This window comes from Notolabrus celidotus, chromosome 16, assembly GCF_009762535.1.
Source record: "Notolabrus celidotus isolate fNotCel1 chromosome 16, fNotCel1.pri, whole genome shotgun sequence".
Classification (NCBI taxonomy): Eukaryota; Metazoa; Chordata; class Actinopteri; order Labriformes; family Labridae; genus Notolabrus; species Notolabrus celidotus.
Window position 1 is genome coordinate 15095545 of NC_048287.1, and position 21949 is coordinate 15117493.

Sequence of the window (21949 nt, forward strand, 5' to 3'; positions counted from 1 at the left end):
AAAAATTACAAATTCTGCCAGGGTATGTAAACTTATGAGCACAACTGTATCTGCTTCCCCCTCCTCCCATCCCTCCCTGTCCTTCTCCGAACAGCTGCGGCTCCTCCTATCTAGATTACCCTCCTCCTTCTAATCCAACCCCTCAAACCTCTCAGCTCGCCTTCTCTACCACCATGTTGAAAACACACACACCCATGTCAGCACCTTGCCTCAGCTCACCCACACCCACTCCTCTGCTGTCTAAGTAATGTCTGTGTTTATTTTTCTAAAAGAGGGTCACCCTGTTAAAGCGGATTTTCTGGATGCTGTGTTGCATCTGGTTGAATAGTCATATCCTCTTACCAGAGATGTCTGATAACAATATGACCATGACTATTTGGACATTGGTGAGAGGAGTCATGCAGTGGGTTTATCTTTCATGAGGTTTTATTTTCTGGTTTTCTTTGTATATAGGGCTTATGATTAATCAGTCTTATCCCCTCTTTGTTCTGATATATGTTAAATATGTGTGTTCCAGATGGATTAGACTTTTCCCTAAGAAAAGACACAAAGAGCAGGGGCAGATCAAAAGGGTGGCCAGGGGTATAATATACTGTATATATACACACCCACCCACCCAGGAATTGAATATCTCTATCATACTTTCATGTTAGTAGTCAAATGCGATAACAGCGTTGACAGAAAGGATACATTTTCCACCCCTGAGTAAATCTGTGCTGAAGTTGGGCCTGGAGATCTGCCCCTGGCAAGTCATAAAACAATGAAAATAAACGTTTTCACATAAACAGTAAATAACCAGAGCTTCAAACAGAGTTGAATAAAAACTTTAAAATAAATGTATCTTACCAACTTGATTACTGGTTAGAGGGAGGGCTACAAGAAGCCTACACTCAGCTTCAGCAATCACCTTAAGTAATCATAGCACTTTATTGCAACCCATTGTATTCTCTCTTAGATTTTAAATCATAAATATAACATGACAACACTTTGGAGATTCTGCTGCATATTTAGCAAGTCAGAACTGCTTAATAGCTTTCAATATCCTCTGGTTAAGTCTTTTTATCAAGAAGGGGATGAACCAAACCTTACAAAATTAATGTAAAAGCCCAAAAAGGCAAAAGCACAGGAGCTTTCAAGTTATCACTTCTATCTCTCTTACTATTGCAAAACACAAGTTAAACTCAAATCCAGCTAAAGTTCAAATGACATTCATTTACCAGTAAATAACTTTGATTACTTATACCTCTTTGAACACCATGATAAAGTTGTCTCTGAACTATCACTGTATCTCTATTCTGTTTCAACATGGAAACTTTGTTTATCAGACTTTAAGATTTTCTTTCACTGAAAGCTGTATGAGTGTGTAAACCCACTGAAGAAACCTGATGATCATTGTGTTTTCCTTCTTATAAACACATTTGCCATGATTTAAACTAGACTGCCGGCCAGAGTCAGCAAATATTTCACCAACTGATCAGAGGAGTTTCCATCTTCGTATTAATGGCCTTTTAATTGCTTACGAAGCACTTTAGCCATCCAGGTTTTACTTTCACTTTTTCCCTCCCCTCTTTTTCTCTTTCTCTGTCTCTCTCCATCTTGCCATCTTCCCTCTACCTCCCTGCACAGCACTTTGACAAGGTTGTCATAAAAGTAAAATAAAATATTTAGTGTTGTCCTGGGTGTTGTCGCCCCACACAACTAAAGATGAGGTCATTTTTTCCAGACTTAGAACTTTTTTTCCCTTTTGGCTTCTTCTTTTTCTGCGGTTTTGGGAGGTTGTGGCTAAAAGTTTGGAGATATTCTGTGTGTGTTCTTCTTCTTACCCCTCCACTCTCCTCTCTGAATGCCTTCTTTCCTCTTGATTTATATGAGGAAGGAACAGGGAGTGATAAAAATACATTTTTTTTACATTAGCTTGTTGTTCCACAGTATATCACTGTGTTTACTTTTACTTGCAAATTCATGCTCATGTTATTTGGCCTCATTCTTTCATTGTTAGTTTTGTCTCTGTGGATGATGTTATTATCATAATAGCTGCATAAAGTTAAGATTAAACTATTTTTTATTGTACCTTTTGTCCCCCAGAAGCCATATCTCCTAGTTCTCTGGGTGTAGGAGTAATGATTTGGTCTGAACACTGTCTAGACGCCTGAGAGCCTTCCATTAACTCCTGATTAAACTGAGCCCTATAAATCTCACTGGACTGGGCTGGACACACACACACACACACACACACACACACACACACACACACACACACACACACACACACACACACACACGTACAAATATTCTCGCACAAAAATGAGATTGTAAAAAAGAAGGTATTCAATGCAAAATGACTGAATATTATGACTGTGTACATTTAATACAGGTTTGATATATGGCCGATAATGCAGGGATGCATTCGGCTGAAAGTCACCAGCTATCAGGTTCACTTAGATTTCATACTCATATTACATCTTAGTCATAGCACAAATTACTGTGCTAGCTAGCACACTAACAACAATAGATGACTATTACCCAAATATGAAGGAGCAGTTTGCTGTCGGGATGTGTTTTTTTTTGCTTGTTTTTTACAACCCAGGTCTCTTACATAGCGGTCTTGTGTGTTTGTCTTTTGGCTAAGGGGGATTTCCTTATTTCAAGACACAAAACTTAAGAGTCTCTGTCTTGACATTGATAGAGTGACTTGTGTGCTTGTTTTATCTGCTAAAATAATCTGGCCACTGAATATTTGTATACTGTCTATTGTCTTCTATCAGTTCACTTATATCGCACCGATCTGGAAATTGTTTACCATTTTTCAAAGTCAGTCAGCAATCACGATCTTTGGTGGTTAATTTCCTCACGCAGCTTGACAAGCTATTGTACTGCATACATCTGTTGGGCCACCTCATGCAAAAATTCCTTGGCAAGTCCGTGTGTATGCCACTGAGAACGAAAATTATCGATAGAAATGTAATGTGAGATAAAAGGCTTACCTTTGTGATAGTAAAAAAGTTTTTAGTGAGTATTTGTAAAATAACACTGCTGAGCAAACTTTACTATGAAATTCAGGATGTTGAAAAATCTGGTGACAGGAAAATCATATATTTTTTGTTACAAATCTGAAAACAACTCTTTTAAAAAAGGTTGTACAAAAACCCAAAGCTTAACCATAGAAGCTGAATCTGAATCTTTTATATCAGAGCTACTTACCTTTAAAACACCTATGCCTTTAATTCTGTCAACCTGAGAGACACAGACACTGAAACAGATACACAAAGGTCAGATGAAAATGTCCAGTGATCTAATTGGACACAACACAATCTCCATTGTTGTTTGATAATTCCCTGAAGTATCTGAAAGATGATAAATGTCTTAAAGTGGAAAAACAACACACATAGACTCACACAGATTATTTAAAGTACAATGGTTGTCATCACAGGTAGGGATGTGGGTGTTGGGTGCCATGGAAACAGACTAACTATGAGAAACCAACTCATCAGCCTACAGTCCTGTTTACTTTTGGGGTTAACAGTGTGTGTGTGTGTGTGTGTGTGTGTGTGTGTGTGTGTGTGTGTGTGTGTGTGTGTGTGTGTGTGTGTGTGTGTGTGTGTTGGCCTTTGCCATCCTTGTGTGGACATTGATCCCTTGGGAAAGAGTTTAGCACTCAAACCGGTCTGACTTTATGTGACCACAAGCTCTTTGTCTACCTGAGGGAGCATGAAAACAGAGATGCATAGCAGAAGTGCCAAAAATCTTTCAGAAATGCCTTTGAAAGCGCTGTAAAGGGATTTCATGGATGTCAGTAGACCTGTGAGAGACGGGCTTTGATACGACTTGGCCGTGTTGGACGATATACGGCCACAGTTGCTCAGCTCTGACTGCTGGAACACTTAAAGGTTTTATGACCTGCTGCCATTTGGGGCTCTGGGACAGAGCAGAGTGCCGACCACAGGACTAATTAGGCCTGGCCAAGGCAGGTGGAGATTTGCGGATTGAGGGTTGTGGATGTGGTGTGTGTGGCATGGCTTGTGTGAGTGTGTGTGTGTGTCCTGAACCTGGAGCATTGCGTCAGGGAGCCGTTTGTTCTCCATAAAGACTTCAGGGGATCTTTCATGTAGGAGGCCTGGAAACTTTGACAAAGAAGATAGAGAGACAGCCAATTTACACACACAAACACACACACACACACACACACACACACATACACACACACACACACACACACACGCGCACACACGCACACACACACACGCGCGCACACACACACACATTAAACCGGCAACAGGCAGACAGAGGTGGATGAAGAGAGAGTCTGGCCTCCTCAACAAAAACAACACTCCTTTTATTGTTTCATCTCTCCTGCTCTTCTTTTCTCGTCTTAATCACAGAATCATGAAGATAGACGACCATTCAGAGATATGAGAGTGCAGTGGCAGGAGGAGGAGGTGGAGGAGGGGGGGGCTGTCAGAAGTGGAATGTGTGTGAACTGCACACCGCCTCTAATAAATCAGAGAGACAAGTAGAAGAGGAGGAGGCAGAGCAGGATGGAGGAAGTTCGGGAGGCAAGGTAAGGGAGTGATAGGAGGACTGGCAAGATAAATGAGTGGTGATGGAGGGGAGGGGGAGGGGGGTACAGGTGCAAGAGAGGTGCACACACGTGACGGTTGAAGTCTGGCAAAAGTGTGAGAGGCAGACGGAGGTCATGGGAGGACAGTGACCTGGATTAAGTCACTTGAACTTTTTAAAAACTTTCAGCGAGTTTAATTATTTAAAGTTTTCAGGCATCCTGAGCACTGAGGAAATCGCTGACTGAATTTAGAGATGGTCCACAAACACCCAACTCTTGCTGATATACAAAAGTGAAGCCAAAATACCAACAACAGGTGCTGACATATTGTGCTGGTTACAACGTTTGAACCCAAGTCTGCACAGTAGAGATTGTCTGGAAGAGCCATGGTATTGACATCCTGCTGCTTCTCCAAATCGAATTACATTGTTGCTAAAAAAGCAGTCGAAGATTCCTGTGGGACCTTCCTGAGATATGGACCTCATCATCATCCCTTTGTTTGAAGTGTACACTCACAGGGATGGAAAGACCAATGATTGAAACATTAGTGATTGGGAAGCTTTGTCTTGAAGTTACTCCTCTACCCAACCAACCCAGTACTGCAGGATCCGCATTTGTAAACAGAGCTGTCAATCATGGTATTATACTCCTTTTTGTAGCATCAAATTACTTATTAAAACTACCAATTTACAGAAAAAATTATATTTTGACATAAATTTGCATGTTGAGAACCCACTGTAATGACAGAAAGTGTGTCTGAAAAAAAATTGCATTAAGTTTTTATCTTCAAGTTTGATCCATGTCCCATCTGCTAACAGGAAGGGGGAAGTAAGCCAATTGGTCATTTTCATTCACCTTCACTTTAAAGTTACATAGTAATACACAATTAAATCTGCAGTTATCTGGTATTTTTGGTAATAATGCTTATAAAATTGTTAATTAAAAATAGTCGAGCATTTTAAACTTTGTTTTTGCTAGGAATAAGATAAGAGGTGTAAAACAACTCTAACGGCCTCATTAAAATTACACACTAATTTTTGTCTTGCAACATTACCAACAGAGACTCCAGAAGGTCACTGCTCCAAGCAGAGATGACAAGGCACACGGTCATTTTAGCATTTGGTGTATTTACTCTCACACGACAGAATGTTTTAAAGTGAGCTTTAGTGACTTGGTTTCATTCACTTTTTAGATCTCTGTAGAGAGCCCTTTTAGTTTTTTCTATTTTAAAAAACTGGCTGCATGCTTTGGATTTAGATATACATGACACTGCAAATATATAACCCAAAGCTGTTGTCTTCTTCTCACTTTCTGGAAAGCCGTCATCAAGGGCTTTCAATTAAAAAGCACAGATGTAAGTTCTCATGTGTGACAGTGGAGGATGAGCCGAGTTAATTGCAGTATGCTTATCTATCCTCTTACTCTTGATAAGCTCTCAGACTCTTAGCACCTCATAGCTGAGGATGAGACTCCCCACACGAGCGCCAGTAAGGTTAAAGTGTGTATTCGTGTGTGTGTGTGTGTGAGGGAGGGGTAAAGAAAACAAAAATTCTTTAGGCTGTCTCTCAGCACTTGACCACTTGACACCCACTGGCTGACAATAAAGAGTATGTTGTGGTGGAGAATTTGTCGTGAAAAACATGACATTTTTGGATTAGTAATAGTTAAAGAGGATGTATTTGTCTCACAATTAAAACAATACTTAAACTTAATAACTAATGAATGAAAAAATAGGAAGAGGAAAATGTCAAAATATAGAGATCTTTAATTTGGATCTGGTATTTAATTGCCATTTCTGTTGGTTTCCAGACAAACAAACTCAAAGTGAAAATTGTCATTGAAAAACCATAGTACAAAAGTGAAGCAGGACAAACATGTCATGACAGGGCTGATCGTCACTGAGCCTGATAATGATGAAGCACTGGTGCTGCAATTATCAGGTGTTACAAAATCTCTCTTCATTGCATATAGTATTTAAGACAAAACTCTTCAAATATGCGGCACTCATAGGACATAAAAAAGGCAATTATTAAATAGAGGGTCGCTATACAAGCAGAACAAAATGTGCTGAAGTTGGTACAGACTTTTAAAATATTTCTGTAATATTTGGCTCCATTAAGTCAATGCAAAAACCCTGTTAATTTACTCTTACCACCATGAGTTTGACATGGTTTCAATCTGTTTTTGTGTCCTAATGATGTGGATTCCTGAAGAAGTTTTGCACCCCCATCAGGCAGTTTAAGGGAAATGCAGTTCAGAGAGAGTTCAACTGGCATCCGTGCCTCCATTCTTGCAGGTGTTTTTTCCCCACAAACTACATCATGTGGTGGAAGAAAGTCTCGACCTCTTGGAAACAATCAGAAGACTTGCTTGCTAAAATAAATGAGTGTGTCTGTTGAGGCACGGAAGATACTCCTCAGTCATCACACACCATTAACCAATTTTTCTGATGAGAATACATGACTTTTTCAGGCAAACTGCTCTATTTCACTTTTCCTCTTCTTCTTTGATTTTGGTGACACAGTATTGTCATTTAAACTCAATGTGATATCTGTACCAGCTTCATGTTTCCTCTTTTTACTTGGCTTGTCGCTGGTGTATCCACTGGAGTCACTGCCGCCTTGTACCTCCACGTTAGAGAGCTCCGTCTCCTCCTCTTCTTCTTTCTCATGTTTTTCCTTTTTCTTCTTGTTCTTCTTCTTTTTCTCACCAGCTTCGTTGCCGTTTGCTTCATCCAGTGTTCTGTTTGGCTCTTGTGTAATGTTGGTGTCCAATTGGGTGGTTGTACTTGTAATCTCCTCTTCTGTCTCCTCCTCTTTTACTTTCTTGTTTTTCTTTGGGGTTTTAGCAGGAGACTCCTCTGTGGGTTCCACATCTGGTTTTGTTTCTGGTAGCTCTGGTTGGTTTGTGGTTATGTTGGACTCGGAGCTCTCCCCCATAGCCAGCAACTCCTGCACACTGAGACACACAAATGAAACAATGTGATCAATCAGGGCTTATATCACACATTGACTTTCTACAACAGAAGAGAATCTGTGTAAGGAGAATCTTGTCTCCACCCATCCTTCCCTCCAACCCCAACACCCACATGCACACTTACCTGGTCCTGTCCAGTCGTCCTCTAATCAGCAGCACCCCAAAGATGTCAGCATCAAGTGCGGTCACCTCAAACTCCAGATCCGCTCCGATTCTTGGCCCTGCATCCCGCCATGTTTCCACAGTAACCAGGTTGGGTTTGGGGATGCTGGCGTTGAAGCAGCCGTGCACCAAACAGCCCACATGGCTGACTCCCAGTTTGTTTACCTTACCCTGAGGACAGAAACACACTTTTATTGATGTTTTCTCAGCTAGCACTTTCAGAAATACATTTGGAAAGTGCTGCACATTAATATCTCACCATCAGTCTTTGTCCCTTTGTGGGCTGAAAGACGATAAAGTTGGCCTCGATGTCCATGTGGATGTAGCCGCTGTCGTCATAGATGTTTCCATGCTGATTCACTATCCTGATGTTGTCATACGCCATGGGTACTCCCTCTGAACTGCAGCAATCGAGACAGACAGAGGATTTAACTTCAAAGAGCACATTAATAAGGAGTAACACAAATGTATGGTGCATAAAAATTTGCATCACATCAGAAACATTTTAAGAAAGCTCACATTTACTTTAACCATACGGTTGCTTTTTTAAGTGATTACTTGCACCCAAGACCCAGAACTGACGTTAAAACTCCTAAAAATGTACAGGGCAGTTTGATAACAGAGTAGATACAGGAACAAAACTCGAGAAAACAAAATAATGAATTGATTGTTATTAAACTATGAAACTAGTCATACATTGATCACATGGACTCTGCTTCATCAGTTACATAAATCCATAATACAGGATGGAGAGGGGGGTTATACAGCACAACACAGAATTTGCCTTGATACCCTAGACGCAGCTTTATTCTTACCATTGGCTGTACAGGATTGCAACACTTTCGTCACACTAAAGTAAACGCTAAATCTTGCAATAGTTGTACAACCCAGCAGACATATTGGAGCAGCTGGAGAGGTATGACAAAACAGGGTCTCTGACTATGTTACCTCTGAGAGAATCTGAGCAGCTCGGCCTCCAGCTCCTCTTTTATACCTGTCCTCTTCTTGTTCAGGTAAATGGGGGGCAGAGTGATGTGTCTCCGGTGTGTGCTCATGACCAGACACGAGTAAGGCGCTGACAGCAGCTCGGAGGCGGCTGCGAACGACGGGATAGAGCACGCTACTGCTCCCGCGTCTCTGCCCGGCACAGAGGACACCCCGGCCGGCTGGACTTCAGAAGCAGCGGCGGTGATTTCAGCAGACATTTTCACATGTTTGGGGTCGTCTTCGACATGTTCTAAGTTTGCCATGCTGTTAAGGCAACCCGGAAACGTAGAGGAAAAACATTTCCGCTCGTAGGAAGACTTCACAGCTGTTCAATTTTGACTGAATTCCTTTGTATTGCTCCCTGCTGGATGGGAGTGGAATGACAGTCGATAAATAGGCTGCCTCATCTGAGTTCTCTTCTCTTCTCCAAAAATGAACTTACCTGATAAATACTATGCATTCTGCTGCATTTCTCCTGGTTTCAAATAGAAAGTTGTTTAAAAAAACATTTGTTTGTGGTACTGATGGTTAAAGCAAACAGTTGTAAGCTTTGACGGGAAATACAGTTCAGAATTTTGAGTTAATTCATGTATTTGATAGGTTAAAGTATGTTAATATTATAAACTATTCACATACAAGTTTACTTAAGTTATTATTTGTGTATTAATAATAAGATAATTTCTAAAGAATCTTGTGGTTGTGACCAAAACATGTTGAATGTATGGTCATCCTAGCTTCTGATTGGTTGATTCTGTGCCATGTGATGGAGTGACGAGGAGGTTTTAATGTTGATGCTGTCTGACTGTGGTGACAGTAAAGTGCTATTGAGAAAGTTACTCATCTCCATCCTGTCTTCTTCTTTTGATAAAGTCACCAAACCACCACACATCAAACCCTCACGTTACACAGTCATTATCTATATTCTGTCAAACTCTACACTGCAAGAATTCACATAACAAAACTACAAATAGTAAATGTAAATAGGCAAGTGGCAAGTAAATGTAGTGTTGGTTGGCAAAAGCCCAGTTCATGTCAAGTGGGGTGCTGAAAATTATTTGTGGAGCTCGTGAATGACAAACAAAAAACACTGAGTAAGCCAGTATACTGCTTTTTAAAAAATGTTTTTAATGCTATCTCCTGAATAACAGTTGTCAAAAAAAATCACACTTGAGGTTGTGCTGTTGTACCGAAGATAGCCTAATCAAAGTCTGAGTTCCCGAGATCTCTTTCCTTTTACTGAATCACAGCCAAATGTATAGTTATTGTCTCAGCACTCCCTCTTGTGTCTCAATGTGTAAATTATAGACAGCACATTTATTCAGCTTTTACGGCAGTTACAGGCACATACACTTTCCTTGTTTGCCACCATGGTAAGGTAAATTGTAAATCTTGTTAAGGGTTCCAGAGATTGTCTCATGTGGGACTTCGATTTTGGCTAGACTTCGTACCAGCAGGATGTAAAACCCGCTCCCATTATTATACTATAGGGTGCTTGCTTGAGAGCTTTCTGTAAAAAATTTATGATGCCCAGACAGCTTCTTGTTTACCTGCCAACCTTGAATATTCTGAGTGACACATGCGAGAACAGCATGTAGTGATGTGTCATGATCAAAAGCTGCGGCTCTGAGAGCTGATGTTTTATAGTGAAACAGAAGAGCCTGCTCACATCAAGAGAGAGCCGGCTCCCAGTTTTTTCCTTTGGCTGCTTAGCTCTCACAGTGCTCAGCCCCAGCTCTACTCACAGCAGAACTGTGTTTTGATTGGTCAGTATGGCGGCCATGCGGCCAATCACATGTGAGGATATTGGATACAGGTGATGGAGGGGAGGCTGTGTATCGTGGCTACATCTGTTTCTTCCGAGAGAGTCTTATCAAAGGCAGGGCAAATACTCACTGAGAGGAGAAATCGGATCAGCCCATCCAAGCTGAGGCATCTGATTTTTCTCAATGCCAACCTGGCATTATTAATGTTTGCTTAAGTTTGGTTCCGGTTCTGTTTGCTTGAGTTGGTTCTGGTTCTGTTGGTTCTGGATCTGTTTTCTTGAGTTTGGTTCTGGTCCTGTTTTCTTGAGTTTGGTTCTTGTTCTATTAACTTGAGTTTGGTTCTGGTTCTGCTTGCTTGAATTTGGTTCTGGTTCTGTTTGCATGAGTTGGTTCTGGTTCTGCTTGCTTGAATTTGGTTCTGGTTCTGTTTGCATGAGTTGATTCTGGTTCTGCTTGCTTGAATTTGGTTCTGGTTCTGGTTCTGTTTGCTTGAGTTGGTTCTGATTCTGTTTGCTTGAGTTTGGTTCTGGTTCTGTTCTGTGGATATGTTTGCAGTTTTTTGTTAATTTGTGCAATAAAAAAGTTTCATTAAAATACCAAACAAAAGTAAGAGTGGTTTTGTAACAGAATAAATGCACAAAACTAGGCAATTGTAAGGCTTCTCATAAAAACAGTTTACGTAAAAGGGTTTTCAACACACAAACCATTATTTTTTGCAAAGTTTAGGTACAATATACGGCTACAGAAGATCCTAAATTAAGAGCAGTTTGGGAGTCGAAAGAGCCGGCTCTTCTTTGGGAGCCGAGTCAAAAGAGCCGGCTCTCTGAAAAGAGCCAAACTTCCCATCACTAACAGCATGCTGCTCTTCGCCAATGATATCCTTTTATTTTTTTACTATAGATGTTGAAGAATCATACTTTTTTTTTTTTTACAATTCTTCCTGTCTAATTCCGTTCACCTTCTCCTTTTGATGATCTGGATGGATTATTTTTTGTTAATACTGATAGCGGGGAGGGAAAGGGGTTGCAGATGGGAGATCCACATTGGCTTTTAATCTGAGAGAGAGCGGCACACTATATTAACATAAATCCATGAGTTGTTGTCTGACACTTACCTATTTGAATTCTTTTTTTAAATGTATTGGTGTATGATGTTTTCATTTATTTTCCTTCAAAGTGTCTTTTCAGGTCATTTTGGGCTTGCCCCTTTTAGTGTTCCATATTACAAAGAAGTAAAACTAACACTAAAACTAATAGAAAATTAACTAAAACATAACATTTTAAAATATGAACACTAAACAAAAAAAAGGCATTAAAAATAAAAGAAAAAATGAAATAAATGTGACAAATTCAAGACTAATATGACCTTGCTGTTTCTAAATAATTAACTGTAACTTTGTAAGCAAGGATTGGGATACTGCCCTAAGAAAGCACAACACTGATTAACATAAAAGCCAGGCTTACTTGGTGCTTGGAATTGAATTAAACTGTGTTTAACGGATGGATAATTACCAAGGCTGTGTTCTGTTCCAGCATAGCTATGCTGCACACACTGCACAGATAATACAAAGAGCAGGGAGTAGAGGTCCAACAGTGCAGTCTCTGCTGGGGTGCTCTCAATATAGACAAGTCTGTTTTAACTCCTATGACAAACATTCACATGTTAAAGCTTTGTGTTTTCTGTAGGACACAGTTTTACCAAATGGGTTATTCACAGTACATGTTTGGGACAGACACATGTCTTTATGATACTAAAACAACCTAAATAAATATGTTTTTCCTACTCTACATGCCCTTTGTTCTGTAAACTCAAAGCTTGTATGTGGCTAGTCTTGCAAGGATGCTGAAGAGCTGTTCACCTCATAAGAGATGTGCATTGATTATGTATCCTATTCTTACCTGCAACAGCACAATAAGATCATTAGGGTGACCCGAAGTATCAATTAGCGCAACTAGTGCATGTACACACACACACACACACACACACACACACACGCACACGCACACGCACACATAGACACACGCAAGCACTCTTAGACACATGCATAAAAAATACTGTTGCAAGCAGACCGAGCAGTTCGGCTAATCTAGTGTTACCATTTTTTGACAGAGGTCACATGATTCAGCATTTCTGCACGCACACACACACACACACACACACACACACACACACACACACACACACACACACACACAAACACGCAGTGCAGATCTGGTGCTCTCTGGGACACCAGGGCTCACTTCTGTCTGTTGTCGCGGTGATAAATAATGACGTGGGCTCTTAGTCAGCAAGACCTCCCAGCGGCTTCTGCTGCTGTGGGCCCTGGTTAACACACACACACATACATACACACATACACACACACACACACACACACACACACACACACCATAATGAGGTATTGAGCAGCATGATGTTCTCAGAGCAATTGTATATCTTCATTAGCCGTCACAGCTGTGTCATGTGTGTGTGTGTGTGTGTGTGTGTGTGTGTGTGTGTCTTTGTGTGTGTTGCATTGAGGATGTTTCTGCATTTGCTTTGTGGAGCACTGTATGTTTACCAGTTTGAGCAGTGCCATAAAAGAGATTTACTCTTACACTTAGCTTTACAGTGAGTGTGTGAACTTTGAAGGCAGCACTGTGTTAAAGTGTGGTCCCAAAGGATTGCACTCACTTCTTAAATCCTGCTGCTCATTGATTATGTTGATAATGTGGGGCTGTTAATGCGTGACAATGTACACCTGGTTCTTTATTTATCAAACCCTACTGACATAAGACATCTGCAATATTTGTTATACTTTTATTGAACTCCATTTTTATAAGAAGCATTTATAAAAATATGTTGATTTATAGGTACGGCTGTATACCTGATAGACAAGCATGGATATACAGTACAATAAATTGCGCATCGCTGTATTGCCATGTCAAAGCATTCCATTATCAGATGATACATACACTTTACTGTAGGCTATCTCAAGATCTGCATTCCATAACAAACAGAGAGAGTAAGGACACTGAGACTGAAATAGCTCATCATAACAAGTGAATCAGCTGCATGCTTGGTTTGTGCTCATTCCTTTGAGGCTTCTGATTGGATAGAGTCTATCCTTTCTGTTCATTGGTTTAAAGGTGAAATGATGTCCTGCAGATGTCTGTCATCTGAATTGTCACCGAAAATGGCATCCGTGCTGCGTCCTGGTTTGAACTTGTGTTTGCATAATTATTCAGAACCTCTCCCTCTTGTTGTCAAAATCTCCCTCTTACACTCCAATGGCAAAGAAAGGGGTTCCAAGGCAGGAGAGACCTGGTTTTGCTTTGTTCACTCCCTGCAGTCAGGATATACTTGCAGTGTAGGCTGCAGGACAGATAGAAAGAAGTGCATGCTTCATTTGTCGTCTGCAAGCGATTCACGTTTTGTTTCTGTTGCAGTTTGTGCAAGTTGCCACTGTGGACATATCCTCACGGTGATGCTGTTGTGTGTCCGTTATACGAGATCTGAGGGATGCCCATACTGGAGTTGTCCAGGATCTCCTGTTTAGACACAGAAACACATTAAAACGGCATGAGAAAGAGGCTACAAACACAGAAATGACACAATTTCAAAAACACGTGCCTATAGTCCAAAATAAATGCAGCTATAGAAAAATGCTGTAAATGAATAAATGGGATCCATAAAGCTGAAACAGAAGCATTAACTGGAGACGCACTGCAAATACAAGAAGCAAAGCAAATTCAAACACACAAACCCTGACAAAACATGCGCAAGAAAAACACTGCAAATCAAGTAAATGCAATTGAAATGCAAAAGAGACCATCAGTATTAGCTAATGTTATGCATACTTATTCACACAACAACAGCAGGAGCTGCAGGAGATGGGAATGAACCGCCAACCTTCCCAATTGAGAGACGACCGACTTAACCCACTGAGTCCCAGCCGCCCCCCACATAATAAAAGCCAGTTTCACACTCTAACCATAAAGACACTTAACTTTGCTGTCATGTCGTACCTTCTCTGTCATCTCGTGTGAGTGGTGCAGTGAGTGCTCCCTCTCCAGGAACATCCTCTGCTGCTCCGAGCTGGCCAGGCGACAGGTCAGCCACGTGGATAACGTACAGGAGGAGATTCCTGCATGAAAAAAAGAAAAAAAGAAAACAGATGAAGCAGCAGCCCAGTGTTTTTTTTTATTCTGGAGGAAGAGCAGGCTGAAGCGCCCTCAACATTCACTCCTCTTTCATAGTTGTGATCGTGACAGGCTCTTGAATTGTCATGTAAGTCTATTTGTTTCTTGTCCAATTTTTTTTATTTTATTTTTTAACAACCACAAAACACACAATTAAGATTGTATCACTGTTTGGAGTCAGGGTTCAGATTTTTGGGTGTAAATGGCTTTCCATATTCCTTTCCAGTTGCACAAAGCCTTTCTCTGTGACAGTTTCATCGACCACCACTCTTTAATGACCAGTATCTTAAAGGATAGCCCAAGTGCTCACACCCAAACGGCGCAAGTGCTGCTTTTGTTTTGCTGCAATGAATGCAGATAAATGATTTTCAAGGTCTTCTGGTTTTCTGCTAACCATGACTATCACTACATACGCCTAATTTATTTTTTAAAGGATGGACAGCTCTGTTGGCAAATATAGCTCCTTTTGTGTTGCACCATATTAGTGTTAGATCAAATGTAACATACCCCTAACATACATAACTGAACTTTCCAGAACTGAAAGTTTCTTCTTTAAATCAACTGGAGAAGCTGTTTTGTTGTGGACTGTCCTGACCTGAGGGACGGTTGACTTGTTACCTGTAAGTTAAACGTGTGTTTTAATGAGAGGAAGGGACGGGCCCGCAATACAGCAGCTCTGCCAGCTCTTAATATGCAATATATCACCTTTTTTGCTTCACTTTTGTACAACAGAAGGAGGTGTAGGTGCAGCCGTCCATCTTGATATACAATCTATGGTGCTGACATTAATATTCAGCTTGGAGCACCACTCTGCTTGTGGTGTTTGGCAAGATTTGATCTGTACAGAAACATTTGACCATGCTTGATAGCTGATAGTTGACAAATGAAGAGTGTCTCTAGCTAAAATTCAAACCTTCGAATATGTAGATTATCTTTAGACACTTAGAAAATGATACGTTCTAACAACATTACCTCATTTGAGTTGCATAGACACGTCACATAAACCTTGCATCACATTCTCTTGTGTCATATTTTTCTTTACCCAGACAGGCCAGCGTCATGGCCGCCAGATGGATGGAGTGCATGGACTCAGGACGTTTGTTCAGCGCCCGGACAAACTGGAAGTTGAGAATCCCACCGATCAGCCCGCAGATGCAGCACGCTGAGAATAGAATCATCTTGGGGACACAGAAAATTGTTTATGTTAATGAAAACTACAGATTGATATACTGTCAACAAAACCATAAACAAACTGACAAAATGTGATGAGAAGGAAGATAACCATACTGCTATTGAGCTTCCATCTCCATCATTCTGCTCTTTTGGCAATGGCGGCTCTGGTAAGTAATGTATATCAGTCAAAATAAATCTAATTTCCTATTAGATAATTGGATCGCTCTCAAAGAGCACTGTCTCTCACAGAAATATAGTTGCATGACTCACTTGCTGTATTTGTGCTGGTGTGGTGGTGAGATTTGACTTTTAGTGTTGAATGAATCAGATTTTACGGGTTACTCCTTTAGAACTGGACTGAAAAACTCAAACTCAGTGCAGGAGTCAAATTGTTGCGAACTGTGAGCAGGATCTCCTGAATGCAGTTCTGTTACTTTGCAATCAATTCAAAACTACTCCGTGTTTACTGTATATGCTCCCATGTGTGCGTCTGTGTGAGTGTGTGTTGTGTTTGGAGTTCAGGTTCTCTTTCATTGCTTCCAGTGCAGATGCCTTTAGTGTCTTTAACCGCATGGAAAAAAAGACGTCTCCAATTTCAGTCATTACCCCAGTGAAGTGTGGAAAGCGGCTGGCAGGAGTCCGGGGCCAAACCGACCTAATGCAATCTTCACCCCACAGGCTGACAAGGAGGGAGTGCATGGGAGCATATGAGGAGGGGAAGATGGAGAGAATCAGAGTGTAGAGACGGCTGTGAGGATGAGATTTTGCATGGAAGGAGGAACGATGAAAGATAGATATACGAGATTGATGGAGAAGGGAACAGCATGAAAATAAGGATGGTGACAGGGACAAAAGGTGCGGATAAATAGGGTGAGACAGAGGGAGAGGAAGGTTGAGAGATGTCTCCGTTACAGCAGATTGTGCTGACATTGATCCGTCATTAGCACCCTCCCCGCAGGAGACAGAGAGAGTCAGAGAGAAACACGAGGACTCGGACACACAGAGAGACTGGGAGAGGATCACTGAGGAAATGAACGGGAAGAGAGGAGGAGAGGTGACTGCTTGTCTCCTCTGGTTTTCTTAGATGTCGTTTTCAGATCAAACTGTCTGTACCTCGACAGCACACATGTCAATCACATGTCTTTGTGTGCAAACATCCAGGAGTAGATTGTGAAGACATGTATGAAAAAATAATGCACACTTCATATTTGTATCTTTCAGATTAGAAATGTTATGGATATGTATTCTTCGGAATCCAAGTTTATATTTGATGCTTGATAATTGACAGCTCACACTTTATATCATCAAAAGATTTATTGGATACAACTACATTTGTTTTGGTGAAAATAAATAATCTTTCAAATGGAACAAAGCGTCTTTATAGTGAAAAATAATTATACATTTGTGTTTTATCTTCAGCATATCTCTAAGACTTGTTTATGCTACCACTAGCCAATCATCTCAACACAAGAATATCTGAATCTACTCTGAAATTTTGTTTTTGGCAACACACAATCCAAAACATTATGCAGTGTTCTGTATAATGAGTTTCCAGGCTTGTTATAAGACAACACAACCAAGAACTTTAAAGAAGACTGAAGCAAAAACTGCATAAGATGCAAGGAACAGAATAATTTCAACTACAGTTTTTAATAGCGAGAGGGGTAATGTTTTTACAAATACAATCTCCAACATTTTGGGAAATATTGATGCTTAGAGTTGGGAGACATGAGCAATGTCACTCTAACCTGTTGGTTAGAGTTACATCCACCAGCTAAGCTTAGCTTAGGCTTAAAAAATGAGTTTTTAGCTGGTGATGAAACAAACTGAAATGAATATTCATGTGCTCTACAGAAGCACGAGAGGACCACCAGTGAAAAGACTGATCATTTCCAATTTGTCATCACGTAGGTGTCAGGTGTGAGTTACAATATGCTGTAGAAAGATTCACATTGAATGATATGTTGGATTGTTAATTAGAGCAAAATTTGATTTCTTCATCAGAAAACATACTGACACGTGCAAGACAAACTAAGCACAGAGATAAGTGGTATAGTATTTTTCACAGAGGGCGTTAAAATCAACACAAACAGAGAGTTACCCACATGACCTTTAAGTTCAGGATAATGTATAGAGAGCAAGTTGTTATCACGGATTGGAACTCAGACAAGGGGAGCACGACCCCGATCTGAAGCTAACTTAGCTGCTTTTCCTCACGTTTAACTGAGCATTTCCACTGATGGTTTAGATAAACAAGATGAACAGGACCAAATGAGTCTGATTCAGTTTTTCAGCCTTGACACTGTCAGAGTCTGTGACATTTTCTTTGCCATTTATCATTCCTTAAAACAGCTATATAGTATACCACGCTACCAAGTGTTTGTCCAATGCGCCACATTCAACACGCCACTTCAGTGCTGCTGAAAGGTTCCCTGGTTTACACATTATTTTTTTGCTTGAAAATGTTTTATTTCTTGACTTATTGCCAGGTGAGACTCCAGGAAGGTGACTAGTCTAGCTAGAATATATTCCATCATTATTGTTTGGATTTCACAAACAACTTCTGAGATTTTAGTCTTCATTTAAGAGCTGCTGGTGTGGCAGACTTTGTTGCAGTTGTAGCAGCTAGGCTAGCCTTTTCCCTTCTTTGTTAAGGCTAATCTAAGCAGTCAGCTGTAGCATTGCATGTACTGTACTGTAGCCTTTCCTGTTTCTTGCTGTAAAGTTCTATTGGAAGAGACAGACCATGATTTAAAACATAACAGACAAAAGAAGCTAGGGGACCAAAAATGCTGAATATGCATATACTCACAATAAGACCTGTCCTCTTTCGAGCACACAGCATTCCACACATCCCACAGACCAGAAACTGGAAAAAGAGAGATATCAAAATCAGAGTGAGTTAACACTTTAAAACTTCTGTACTGGGTTTTCAAGAAAATTAATGTCTGGAAACTTGATGATATTTAAGTTATTTTTATCACCTCTCCCCGGTGTTCACAACAGGAAGGGTGAATGGATTCTTTACACTCAGTTAGTTCGGATGCAATTTTCTCTCTCTAAAAATAGAGAGAGTCACCATGGGGTTGCAGCACGAGGCCATGTTGCCCTGGATGTCACTGATTCAGACTGAGTGTGTGCAGCAGGGTGGTGTGTTATGTTGGTATTACACTTCCTTCACAATAGAGCAAGACAATGCGCGGTGAGCTGAGTGTTCTACTGAAACTTCTCAGAGGAAGCAGTAAACGTGTGTCTTTATTTCTATATATTTTTGTGTACTTCTATGAAGAGAAAGTGTGATTCCTATCTTTCATACACTCTCATTTTTAATGTCTGGAACCTTCGTTTGAAATCTCTCTTCTTTTATTTCAGACGAAGGTTAATCATTTTTTTACCTTAATTGTTATAGAAACTCAAGGGTTATTCCGTTTCATCTTTTAGTCCACATCAATAGATGGAATTCATCACTTTCAAATTTCTTAGTTGTATTTTTAGACAAAGTATAAAAGAGGAATTTATTTTCCTCCGTCTCGCTTTAATTTATTTGTATATTGTTCATTAACAAATTAAAAAATACCCTAAAGTCCTACAACTTGTGATTGCTATAGATATATTTCACTCAACTATGTCAGTTTTCAAAGAGAGGGTACTTTGCTCATTTTCAGGTTTCATATTGTCCTTCTAATATCTTTATAGTAGTGGCCTTTCAGCCTCCGTCTCTTTAAGCAGCACCTCGAGAAGCCTCCTGTACTGTTGTCATGCTACTAAGTTGTGTTTCTCTGTTTGAAATGACAAATTATGAAATATGGCCTCATGTTTTGGACTCCTAATCTGAACAGGAAAGGTCAGAAAGGTGGGAAAGGGACAAAAAAATTCCCAGGAACAATGCTTTCATTGTAAGACCTATGTTTACCGTGCTCTTTTAATTTACCAATTGGTGCTATCATGATTTGAGCAAGTCTTTTTCTCGTGTGACTTTTTAAACAAGCCGTTTAGAACAACAAGCAGACTTTACCTGGGATTACTCCAACACACATTTACCTCACAATTTGAAATTTTGCCCAGGGATTAGTTTATACGTCAAGTATTTGAATAATTCATACAATATCAAAAAAGCATAGTACCTACTCTTTAAGTGACTGTCTGCCTGTAAAGTCAAACTTTTAAGGACTGTTTCTAGCTTCTTTTTTTTAATTTGAATGTTGGAAATCATTCTGGATAAGGTCAGGTAAATATCAAATCATTTTCCACTGACTACAAGTTTGCCCCTGTTAATATGAACAATATTAAAAGAACTAATTGAAGCAACGTCATGTGTAAACACACTTTTAGTACCTCTATATGTACTGACCCTGACCTGACTAAACTTTAAGTTAAAAGTTGGACATCCTGTCAACCTCTTGGACTGCCATCGGGCAGTCTCAGGTCCCAACAGGACATCTACACCTTTTGGTAATCACGAGACACAAGTTGCTGACTCAGCTGACAGCTTTGCACAACTGTGAGGTTATCACATTGCAATACAGCTTAGTAGCAATTTACACTGGGTCATACCGCACACACACTAAACACACTCAAATATCTATCATGTATTGTCTTTGTTTTTTCCTTCTTTCCATCTGATGTTTGCACACACGTATATGGAGTTAATTTGTCCTCAAAACTCTGCCAAACATCCGGTGCAGATATATATTGTTATGACTCATGTATTTCCTTGGCTCCAGGCACTTACAGTAATTCACCGCAATAACTGACAGTTTCCTGAGCTGGAGCAGCAGTCGTAGTATATATAGCTTTCAAGAATGTCAGAAACTCGACTTTCCATTGCTCAGCTGAAAAATCAAGACTGAGATGCTGAGAGGAAAACTGTAACAGTAGGAGGGATGATTGAGCGTAAAAGCTTTGACCCTGCCAAACACTGAAAACAATTTGTGTATGTTAATGAAAACTAATCTTTAGTTCAAGCACACTAATGGAAAAAGGCTATTTGTGTCTGAGTGAGCACATTATAGAAAAACATAATGAAAATATTTGGATTTTACCAGCTCCATGGGTGCCAAAACTGATTTGAATTATGAATTTCAAGGTTTTTTCTCATTGATAATTTGTCAAATCCAAAGGTATATCAACATTAAGATTAATACAGTTTTATTATGAAGACTTTATGAGAAAATAATCTTAACAAGTGTTGTATTTCTAAACTTACATGCTCATACCTGGTCTAGCGCCTTTTCATAATGAAAAAGCAATCTGAATGTATTTGAGTTAAACACAAAGTGCTTGTGCTTATCCTAAAATCATGCAACATGACAGGGGATAAGTTTAAAAGTAGTTCCCCCACAACCCCCCGGGAGTTACTTATCCTCACTGGAAGTAAATACGGAAAAGTGAGACCAAAAGTTGTTCCCGGGACGTACACAGAGTCCGCTCCACACCGGAGACGCGTCTCCTTGCTGCGGCTTGTAGTGGCCCCGGACCCAGCTGATACCCACGGCTCCCAGGACGATGCTTGCCACACCCAGGCCCACCTCCACCACGGACAGCAGGAGCAGGCTCCACAGGATCTTGCGGCTGGAGCACATCCTGCCCCGGGCATCTCTCCAGCTCCAGCAGGAGGAGGAGGCAGGAGAAGACGGACGGGGTGGGGAGAAGGAAAAAGTGGAGCCCGCTTCTCGGTGTTCCGAGTGCGGGGCGGATCTACAGCTTCATATCCGGCTGGGAAAAAAGAGCGTTCTCTCATTAAAGTAGGTCCAAGAAGAGTAAATAGGTAAAAGGAAACTTCGTAAAGTAAACAAAAAACGGGAGAGTCTTAGTTGCTCTGCGGATGGATATTGTTTGTGAATAAAAAGCGGTCCGCTGAAGTCCTTCCGCTGACTGATGTGTGCGGTCCGCCTGTCGCTGTCCAGAGTACTTAAGCACCACTGCAAACATGCGCGCACGAGTCACCGGGAGAGGGCAGCTTCTGCCCCCACATGAAAATATTCAAACACCATTAGGCGTGATAAAATCAGGATAGACAAGGTGGGCCTATACGTCACCTTCAAAAAACAAAGAACAGGGACGAATGGACTCTAAACTAACAGCATTCCAGGAACTGGTTTGGTGCAGCGCACTTGCTGGTTAAGAGTTAGTCAGGACTCAAGATGAAA

General features: G+C 40.6%; 2 protein-coding genes and 1 long non-coding RNA gene across 3 annotated transcripts; 1 reads left to right on the top strand and 2 right to left on the bottom strand.

The window, feature by feature from the left end:
* The first annotated feature begins 4514 nt into the window (after positions 1–4514).
* LOC117827973 lies at positions 4515–16840 on the top strand. The gene is made up of 3 exons (XR_004634308.1): positions 4515–4558; positions 15674–15967; positions 16349–16840. It is a non-coding gene; the product is annotated as an uncharacterized LOC117827973 (long non-coding RNA).
* polr1f (RNA polymerase I subunit F) lies at positions 6304–9023 on the bottom strand. Its single transcript, XM_034704874.1, has 4 exons — positions 8645–9023; positions 7956–8097; positions 7659–7867; positions 6304–7516 (listed from the first exon to the last, which is right to left on the bottom strand). Exons 1-4 carry the CDS (start codon positions 8944–8946, stop codon positions 7027–7029), a joined length of 1143 nt encoding a protein of 380 aa, XP_034560765.1. The 5' UTR covers positions 8947–9023; the 3' UTR covers positions 6304–7026.
* Positions 13232–21717, bottom strand: LOC117827971 (transmembrane protein 196). Its single transcript, XM_034704880.1, has 6 exons — positions 21218–21717; positions 18613–18669; positions 15670–15805; positions 14454–14572; positions 13909–13976; positions 13232–13800 (listed from the first exon to the last, which is right to left on the bottom strand). Exons 1-6 carry the CDS (start codon positions 21380–21382, stop codon positions 13692–13694), a joined length of 654 nt encoding a protein of 217 aa, XP_034560771.1. The 5' UTR covers positions 21383–21717; the 3' UTR covers positions 13232–13691.
* Positions 21718–21949: the final 232 nt, after the last annotated feature.